A 10,783-nucleotide genomic window follows, 5' to 3' on the forward strand; every position below is an offset into this window, starting at 1 on the left:
TCTGTTCTACAAAGGGTTGAAGGCCGATATATTTCCATTGCTTTCAACCCTTTGTTGAACAGAGAGCGCCATCTATTGGGCTCAGAAAATAAAGAAAATGCTTCACGAAGCTTCATTTGGACATCACTACCAAATATACAATAACAAAAAATATACAATTCACCCTTTTTACTTTTACTCCCTACATTTTAAAACAATTATCTGTACTTTTCTTTTACCCCTAAAACAGGCTTTCCATTGGTTTTAATGCGTTTTAGGGGGATTATCAGTTTTTTAAATGATTAATATAATGTGAGATTCGGTTATTCAGGTTCAGATTCAGGCTCTATTCAGAAACAAATAGCATTGGGCGATATCTTTAACGTTATAATGATTTGTTAAAATGTAATCTTGTAAAATGAAATTTGAAGATAAACCCAGTTGTTTGAGGGAGATAGAGACCAGAATCACTGAGTCCTCTTTCAAATTAACCAACACAAATAGAAGTCCCTTTTCTGTTGGTCCACTCTAAGGGGACTGAATTTATTTATAGAGGACTATATGTGAAAAGACCCTCATGTGCAAAAAATACTGATTAATTGCTCTGCGTTTGTTTGTCGGGCTGAAAGCCCCTCAGTCACTTCCAGTCTTCTTCTGTGGCGTTTCCCTCTGCCAGCTCCCTCGAGTTCTCTCACAGCAACTCTCATTACTCTTGTTTACATTGAATGCATTTTCATTTTGTGACCTCCACCTTCCAGAGGGTTGAAGGAAATTGTGTTATTTACAAAATAATTTGAAAACCTATTTTTGTATTGATTTGAATCAAAGACAATACAGTGGGATCATGAAAAGTATATTCATCATCTTCAATAATAGAAGCTCATGGTTTCTGTGTGTGTGTGTGTGTGTGCCTGCATGTCTGTGTGTGTGACTAAGGTAAAGACACATAATACCAATCAGAGAGCTTATGTGTCAGATGATTGGCCAATCAGACACCTCATTCCATCAGAAGGAGAGTAGGAGAAGCTTGAAAGTTGATAATGTTGTTGTTATTGTTGTTGTCGGCCTTCTGAATGTGAACTCTTATGTTCAGATCTGTATCAGGCTTGTCTGCAGATGTACAGTAAAAAGCATTTATCCCTAAAGAGGGGATGTGTCGTGCATCTTTTAGCATGACTGGTAGTATATTAGAAAAAATACATCTAATTAAAGTAGTTGTCAAAACCACAGATATGAATTTATTTAAATTTCTCTATACCTAACTAGTAGTGGTGGGATATATCAAAATATCAATATATTGTGATGTCCCTGATGTGATATGATATCGAGCACTGGAGCCAAGTATAGATATTAAAAAAATTAAAGAAAATCAATTAAAATCGTTTTTTAAAAAAGGTTTCTATTAAATTTTGCCTTTTTACTTGTATTTTTTCTCCTTCAGATACACAGAAATCGTGATGCATATCGTAGATGATTATCTTGCAATATATCTTGTGTCGCAGAATCGCAGTATCGTGATATCATCGTTATTGAGGGCAAAATATTGGATATTATTGTAAGTTACTCTGCGATTCCCACGCTACTATCTAGCTAGCAAGCAGCCATGTTGGAGTGATGTCATGCATACCTAGGGTTAGTCCATCTCCAGAGGTTGGGTTAAAGAGATATTGTTCCAACGTGAATGATTTTGCCCTACGTTGGTGTGCGATGGTATTCTCAAACTTGATATGAGATGTGCAACGCCTTTTTAGTGGCATTTATATAATAACATGAATCAAGATGCAACAAAGAAAAGAAAAAATCATAAAAACAAGAAGACCACAGGAAAAGATCACTCTGATCGCATCAAGTTGAAAATCTCTGAACTGTTACTTTTATCTACGCTTTGTCTCCAAAGGGTCGTCCTCATTGCTCTGGCTGGCTTCCAAATCGAGCTCATCATACAAAGTATTAAGCAGCATCCTCCAGTTCTCTGTCAACAAAATATATAATAAACCCCAAAGGAACAACGTCTGTCATAGAACGGTGGTTATTGTTGTCAAGATGTTATTGTCGTAGAAAACTGCATGGAGTGCGTTGTGGATGAAACGCTCCTCAGTGGACACAATCCTTAAAGACAAATGGTTCAGTCGCCACTGTTTAGGGGATAAATGGTAGATGGGACAGTGGAGTATGTGGGTCAGCGGTGTGACCGGGGCAGCGAGTACCTTGGCTGGGAGTACTGGGGCCGCGGCCCCCCTGTTGAGAACCACTGGTCTAACAAATATTTTGTTTTGTTTCTCTGCTAATTCCTTCAGGTTCCAGGTGAGTGTCAGTGTGTAGCTGTTGGTGTTATTGTGTCCAGGGCTTTCAGAAGATCTTGAAGCCTTTGAGCAGCGTGAGAGTGGTGGCTCTCCGTTTGCTCTGTGCTCTGGATGTCTTCACGGTGACCAGCTTGGCGGTGGCGGGGGCCGGAAGCTCCTTGTAGCAGGGGGTGGTGAAGGAGGGGAGGCCGAGGAGCGCTTTGTCCTCGCCAATGTAGACGGCCGGCACGAGTCGACGACGCTCCCCTCCGCGCCTCGCCCTCCTCACCGCTTCGTAGAAGACGCTCCGCACTGAGAGGAAGTCCAGACAGGCCGACACCTCGAAGAACAAACCGCCAAAACGAGACGCCAGCAGCTCGCCATCACGCCGACTCACCTGCCTGAGAGACAGCAGGTAGTCACTCATTACTTCTGTCACAACTGGCGGATCCATACTTCAATATGTTGGAAGCGATTCCTGTCAATTAAATATAAGTGGCTGCATTTACTTCTTCACTACTTTTGTGTCGGCCTAAAAAATACAGTGAAAAAGGCTGGGCATTATATCAATATTATATCCATATCGCGATATGATACTAAATATACTTTTAAAGGCTGCATTACACTAAAGTGATGTCATTTTCAGAACTTACCAGACTGTTCAAGCTGCTGCTGTTATTATCTTATTATACATTACTGATGATTAGCCTATTTATCAAAAATATTACTGTACTGATTTTGTGAAAGCCCCGATGTCAGCACTTCAATATAGACATTGAGGTATTTGGACAAAAATATGTTGATAGCCTACTTTATTTTCTGATTATTTAAACACAGTATTTCTTTAGTATACTGGACTACACTAAGTGGCACAACCATCTACATGAAAAGTATTCAAGTTCAGACTGAAATATCTGAACAACTATTGGATGGATTGTGATGAAATGTGGTTCGTCATTCTTGTTCCACTCAGGATAAATTGTAATAACTTTGGTGATCCAATGACTTCACCTCGAGCCCTCATCAGCTCAACATTATAATGTGTCTAAAAAATTGGCTTATGACTAATAACATTCCCCTGCACGTTGTGCTTAGTTCTAATTGGCAAATGTTAGCATGCTAAGATGCTAAACTAATATGGTGAACATGGTTTATGTATTGATTCTTTTGTTCATTAACTCATCACAGCCATCTATTATTTATGTGTAAAGTATATTATTTTTCTTGAATATTGTTGATTATTATACATTATCTATTACTAGTATTTATTGTTATATTTTCCTCTCCCCTGCTTTCCAGTCATCTATTCTCCCTTTCTCTTTTTTCCTCTCCTCTCATCTTATTCTTATGTAACTTCTGACATTCTAGTTTTCCACTTGTTTTCATGTATTTGGAAAGAGACAGAACAGTGTTTGACATTTGATTGTGCCGTTCACCAGCAGTGGTGCAATAGCTTCCGCTGGTGAATGGCAACACAAACCACAGGAAGAGCAGCCGCCGAGAACATGTAGTAATAATAATGGTAATTTGTTCCGTTTAGTCTGATTATGATTACAGTTGCTAATTATTATTTCGAACATCATTTCATACTTATGAATTTATTTAGCTGTACGGTTCTCTCCGGGTTCTCCGGCTTCCTCCCACAGTCCAAAGACATGCAGGATGGGGATAGGTTAATTGGTGACTCTAAATTGCCCGTAGGTGTGAATGTGAGTGTGAATGGTTGTCTGTCTCTATATGTTGGCCCTGTGATAGACTGGTGTTCTGTCCAGGTGAACCCTGCCTTCGCCCAATGACAGCTGGGATCGGCTCCAGCCCCCCCGCGACCCTGAATACAGGATAAGCGGTAGACGATGGATGGATGGATGAATTTATTTATATTAATTTGTTTATTTTTTACTTTGGGTTGTGTTTGTTTATTATACTAGAGACCTATGGCTATTTGGGCCGCATGTCTGGGAGGGATTTCTGTACAATGTTGGGGACCTAACGTGATGGTTTAGATAAAGTCTTTCGACCACTATAAGTACTTTTTAATGCCTTTAATTGTATATTTCTTCGTTTTATTGTTGATTTATTTTAGAACATCTCTGGGTGCTTTAGTGATGATACATTACTTGTATAGGGCACAAACACACACAGAGATACCAGCCTGTATCTGTCCATGTCCAGCTTGTTCCCCAGGAGGAGGATAGGGGTCTGCGGTTTGAGGGTTTGGTTGTGCAGGGCGAGGGTCTGCAGGTACAGCTGGCAGCCTTTAAAGCTCTCCGTGTCATCGATGCTGTAGACGACGAGGAAGGCGCTGGCCCACCACAGATACCGCTCACTGTTCACCGGACCGTCCTTCACACACACACACACACACACACACACGCAATGGGCTGCTCTCACATCAATATGACAAATCCACTGTGTCATCAGGGCACACAGACGAATGGCTGGGCATCATCAGTGGTTATTAGCCTCAGTTATCTGGGACCCGCTACACCTACTATATGTTGAGACTTCATTTATGCACATGGTTAATTACCGATACCAATACAAGGCGACAACTCTGCCCTCTAGTGGCTATAATTATGATGCAGAGGAAGAAGTCACGTGATGTGGTGTAGAACCTTTTACAGGGACATCACATGCATGTTGGCAACAGAAGTGGCGCTAGACGCATTACAAACGCTGAATGAAAACTGTCGGCAGCATCTAAATGTCTGCTTGTTACATGTTCAATTATCAGAATCCATATTCCAACAGGTGTTTGAGTTTATAGAGTGACCGTGTTAACTGGTGACTTTCCGCTCATAGTAACTTCATGAAATAGTTAGCGTGGATAGCCTAACAAACACAGAGCATTGTGTATTCATGTTCTGTTGGTGTTTTCAACATGGTCACGGGTTAAACCCAAACACCAGCTGCATCTAAACGCATGACTACTAATGGACTGTTTATAGTGGCCATTTTCTTTTCGGTTGCGTTCACCATCTTTGGTGGTTAATGTTCTTCCAGAGCTTGACAAGCTGTTGCACTCTGCTGATCTTGTGTTGCCAAACTGTTTGACACACACTCACCTATTTCCATCATCATCGTTGAGAAACAGGTCAAACAAACACGACTTTCACCCAGGAGGACGCTGTTCAAGTTAACGTTGACTTATTTCACCGCGCTTTTGTTTGCTTAACTTACGTATTTCACTATCGCCAAGTAGGCTACGTACGTTATTATTATTTTATCCCAAACCATGATCTTTTCCTAAACATAACCAAGTTTGCCGAAACCAATGGGGGTCCCCGACCCCACAGGGGTGCTATTTGTTTTAAATGTTAATTAAAAAATATCAGTCATGAATAATTCCTAAAATAATTAACCTATAAATTAAATAATACATGTAAATGTAAGTTAGATAAACCACATTGTATAGTCAATATTCCTATTTTCAATGCAATCGTTATCTGTCCATTGTAAACTGCAACAAACAACAACAATCGCGATCATGTTTGTTCAGTTCCATTCTGTTCTGGCTGGGGTTGGGGGGGGGGGGGGGGGGGTATCCCCATGACAACGCCCATTCAGTCAAACTCATAAAGGTTAACCACTGTTCATACCACATATCACATTACACTATTGCCATTGTTTTAGCGATAATTCAATATGAATATATTTGAACATGTTTTTTTTTGTGAAAATAACCTTGTGAAATTGAATTATCTTACTTTCCAAGTGGCATAGTGCACATACAATGCTGATACTGTACACAGTCCAGCATGCCTCTGAGTTATATAATAAGGTAATAACATCTTAACATGGAGCTTTATGTTGCTAGGCCTCTGGTTTGTTTTTGTTGCTTTCACCATTTAAAGGTATATGACAGGTGTGTCTTTTTTCAGTTATTTGGATGTTTTTATTTGCTTGTGTTGCATTGACGTGTTGTCTCAGCTGAATGGATTGTAACAGTGTGTTCCACCAGCAGGGGTCAGGCCTCGCTCACAAATGGGACAGGATCAGGTTTGGTTTGTCCTGAAGATTTTATTATATTTCTTTGTACTGTGATGTACAAAACAAATACCCTGCATAAATCCAAACAATTTAGCATTACTTTTAAAAAAGGATAGGCTGCTGTTTTATTGTTGTACTGTATATTATAGTTGCATTAGCATGAGACCAGCTGGTTGTTGTGACTCTTCACTGCAGAATCACATACTTTTCTTTTTCTTGATGATATTATATTGAATATATTTGAACATCTAGAAAAAGTGCAAATAATCTGATTACATTCCGTTGGATTTTTAACTAAAAAGAAGTGAGTTTGTAAACAATGTTTTTATATTGTCTTGCTGTTGTTAAACACAACACCTGTTTACTTTATTAATTCATCAATTAATCAAGACGTTTCTCTGCTTCTCTTTCAATCTTTTGATTTTCACATGGAGCATTGACAATTCAGCACGATGAAAAATGTATCTACAAATGGTCATTTAATGATTGAAATATTCTTTTAATAATATCAGTGGGGCATTTTAATGATTATTATTGGGGTTGTGGGATTATTAAGTATATTAAATACACTGTCTTTAATGGTAAACTGTATCAAATTACATTTTCTCTGAAAAAAAAATACATTTTATTATTAGTTTAAAAATGTTGGCAGTGTTAAGTTTTCAGACCAAATCTTAGGGCCACTTAGACATGACAAGTAGCCTAAATAAAGAAGTTCTGAGGCATGCCATAGTCTTTATTTAGTTGTATGGATTTATTCAATTCTGATATATTCCGTTATGTTATACCTTGTCTAGTGTGTAGGAGTTTGAATATAGGCCTACTGTGTGTTAGCTAAAAGATGATAAATACAGTTCTTGTTTTGACAAGAGGCATTTTGTCTGTTTTTCATGGAAACAATAAAGAATAACAATATAGCGAGAATGGGCCACTCAGGTGAAGTAGCAGTCAGACTTGTTCATACCTGGTCGCAGGTGTCCATCACTCTCACTGTGACTGGCTGCTGGTCAACCGTCTCTTCTGAAGTGTAGATGTCCTCTAGCCAATAACACAGGAGACAGTTTTACATATAGGGTCACCCATAAAGTTGGAATAATTTGCAAATGTCTTGTCTTTTATAGCGCTAAACAAATGTTATGACTGAATTCATTTCATCTGGGTAATTGGGACACATAATGTATCATACCTGGTCAAAAGTGATAACTGATGCATTTAAATAGGAATAAACAGAGGATTGTGAAAACAACATATTTCAACTTTATGGGCAAATGTGTTCTACCAACACAGTCTCAGGGCATCTCATGACATATTGATTGACTGATTTGTCATAACAATAAATACACATAAATAAATATGAATTTTACATGTTTTTCTTGTTGCCCAGCAACAGCGACTTTCAAACTAATGTATTTCAATGGAAAGTGTAGTATAAGTAGGTAAAGTCAGCCAAACCTATTCACAGCAACGCTGTGGGACAAGCAGGCTCTTGCGGCTGAATATGTTGTTGGACCCAAGCTGGTAACAAAGTTAGCTTTATAGCAAAGTGTTAAAGGTCATATTGATAACATTTTTATTTAAACATCCATCCATCCATCCATCCATTTTCTACCGCTTATCCTGTATTCAGGGTCGCGGGGGGGCTGGAGTCGATCCCAGCTGTCATTGGGCGAAGGCAGGGTTCACCTGGACAGGTCGCCAGTCTATCACAGGGCCAACATGTAGAGACAAACAACCATTCACTCTCACATTCACACCTACGGGCAATTTAGAGTCATCAATTAACCTATCCCCATCCTGCATGTCTTTGGACTGTGGGAGGAAGCCGGAGAACCCGGAGAGAACCCACACTCACACGGGGAGAACATGCAAACTCCACACAGAAGGAACCCGGGGCCGACCCGGGGATCGAACCCGAGACCCTCTTGCTGTGAGGCGAGAGTGCTACCCACTACACCACCGTGCAGCCCACTTGATTTAAACAAATAATAAAAAATAAAAAAATACATCCACAGAGCTTTTAGAAAGGTGCAGAATCAAAGTATAATTTTTATTGTGAATGAATCTCCTTAAAAAATCTGACAGGTCCAAAATTAATGTTTTGTTTACCTCTGCGACTTCTAGCAAGGAATAACGACGTTGGTATCACGTGGTATCTCTCATGGGGTTAGTCAGGGGCTTATCAGATTTATTTGTCTTTTTAATATCTTATCACAGTGTATTTACCGTTAGATTCCCAACAGTTACACCGACAATGTCTGAACTGGCAAACCATTGAGGGCGCACACGCTTCGAGCAACAGCTGTGTTATGACATGAATGCAATGGAAGGGGGGAGTATGAGTGTGACATCTAGTGGCTGGATGTTATCAATGTTGTCAATAGCACCTTTAAAGTCATCTTAGTAGCTAACTGCATTGGTAGCGTGGTAGCGACCTGTCACTCACCATGCAGCCCCGCCCTAAAGCAACCCCTGCTTTCTGGTCTGTTTGACTGTAAATGGACCATAATGTATGAAATGTACATCATGCTGGATTGAAGAATACTTGACACTAGAGATTGAGACCATGAACTCATGTTTACAATGTTGAAACTGAGATAATAAATCAAGAGAGATGTAGGGTAATGTTCTCATAGACTTCAACCAGAGGAGTCGCCCCCTGATGGCCAGCAGAGAGAATGACAGTTTAAGGCACTTGAGATTTGGCTTCACTTTTCAGAACTGGTGGTTACCGGCTGCTCTGGAAGTGGCATAGTCACATGGTTACGTTTAATTCATGTGTCCACCATGATAAAGGAAAGAAACACAGAACTACATAGTTAGGTTTAGGCAACAAAACAACTTGGTGCTTGCATGACACTAACATCAGTCTCCTGGTAGATGTCCTATTTTTTCACCCCGTCCACCAGCCAAACCACCTCCCTACGTTTGGAACGAACTATTAATGCTTCGAGACAGTCCATGACAAAATGTGTTTCATTCAAAACATAATTCACAAAGTTTTGTTGTGTGGGAACTTACTTTTAGGAGACCAGGCTGCAAGTAAAGTACCTCAACATTGTATTTCAGTACAACACTTGAGTAAATGTACTTTCCACCACTTATTGTCTACGTGTTATTCTCATTCAATTGAAAGCAGACAGATCTCACCTAAATGGGGGTCATATTCACTGATGAAGCGCTTTGTGAGGAATTTGACAGTCAGTGCTGTAAAACAAAGAGAGACATGATAACAGTCTGAGTGGAGGGCCTCGGGGGACCAGGGTCACTGAGGGCCCTGGGAAAACCACGACTACATAAACATTCACATGAAGTGCAAATTTATCTGGATGGTGTTCATTTCAAAGTAAAACGCACACAGAAGGTCCGGTGGAACACTTAAACAGAACATTCACTTGTTATCAGCTTTACTGCTTCAAAATAAAGTCAAATAAATGAATCAAGAAGCAGCATGACGTTAAACCAAGACACATTATTCTTATGAAACTGAGCTGAAAATTAATGAAACATTTTTCAGATCAAATGAGTGAAATAAAACAAGAATAAGTCATTCACTGTGTCATCATGTTCCTGTTATTTGTTAATGCAGTTGCTTATGGAGAATTATGACTTTGTGTTACATAAGCAGACGTGTATTATTTAGCTGTTTTACAGTTTAGCTGTTTTGGAAACGGGACTGACACCACAATATCATACAAGTGGTTCCAATCAGCCTACATTTAGAAGATATTATTTGAACATGAATGTAAAGTGGGACCTGATTTCCCGGAGCCCATCACGCCGAGAAGCACCAGGTTACACTCGGCCGGACTTCTGTCAGGAGCTGCTGTCGAGTTGCACGTCTTTACTTTCCCAAACATTTTCCAGCAAACTGCTTCACACACGTCTTTCCACAAAGCTCTGGTCACACTTGAAAATGCTGAAAAGGATGAAAACACATTCCTGTCCAGGCAGGCTGGGATTCTTCTTGAAAAAGGGCATCAGGGAAAGAAAATGTCCTCTGCGGATCTGGCTGGACTGACATACTGTGCTGTGCTCAGTGAGAGAGTCTTTTTCTCCCGTGAGAGGAAAACCCAGCGGGTGCAACTGGTGCACTGACCTCTCCATTTTAGGAAAAGACTGGAAAGCCAGCTTGTAAAATATTACTGAAGCTCCAACTAGGATGGCTGCTTCAGACAAAGTTCAAAGGCAAGAATTCATATGCTCATTATGACAATTTCACAAAAATGTCAAATGTGATCAAATTAAGTGGGTTTTTTTGGACGGACATGGGTGTAAAATGCAACTAGTCGGGTTGGGCATACAACTGTGATTCTACTATTTTACTGGCTTCTCGATCAGATTCATGGTAAAATGTTCTTATTGTGACATATATGAGGTTGAAGGCCCGATGTGACATACAGCTCTGGAAAGAATTAAGAGACCACTGCAAAAGTATCACTTTATCTGGTTTTAGTATTTATAGGTATGTGTTCAAGTAAAATTAATATTTTTTACTTTATTCCATAAACTACCGACAACAATTCTTCCAAAAT

The 10,783-nt window shown here is 39.7% G+C and overlaps 1 protein-coding gene across 1 annotated transcript; it reads right to left on the reverse strand.

The window, feature by feature from the left end:
- Positions 1 to 1,392: 1,392 nt before the first annotated feature.
- rasl12 (RAS-like, family 12) lies at positions 1,393 to 10,255 on the reverse strand. The gene is made up of 5 exons (XM_084019338.1): positions 10,006 to 10,255; positions 9,399 to 9,455; positions 7,216 to 7,289; positions 4,410 to 4,604; positions 1,393 to 2,658 (listed from the first exon to the last, which is right to left on the reverse strand). Exons 1-5 carry the CDS (start codon positions 10,106 to 10,108, stop codon positions 2,329 to 2,331), a joined length of 759 nt encoding a protein of 252 aa, XP_083875464.1. The 5' UTR covers positions 10,109 to 10,255; the 3' UTR covers positions 1,393 to 2,328.
- Positions 10,256 to 10,783: the final 528 nt, after the last annotated feature.

Source organism: Eutrigla gurnardus (genome assembly GCF_963514095.1).
Source record: "Eutrigla gurnardus genome assembly, chromosome: 1".
Taxonomy (NCBI): Eukaryota; Metazoa; Chordata; class Actinopteri; order Perciformes; family Triglidae; genus Eutrigla; species Eutrigla gurnardus.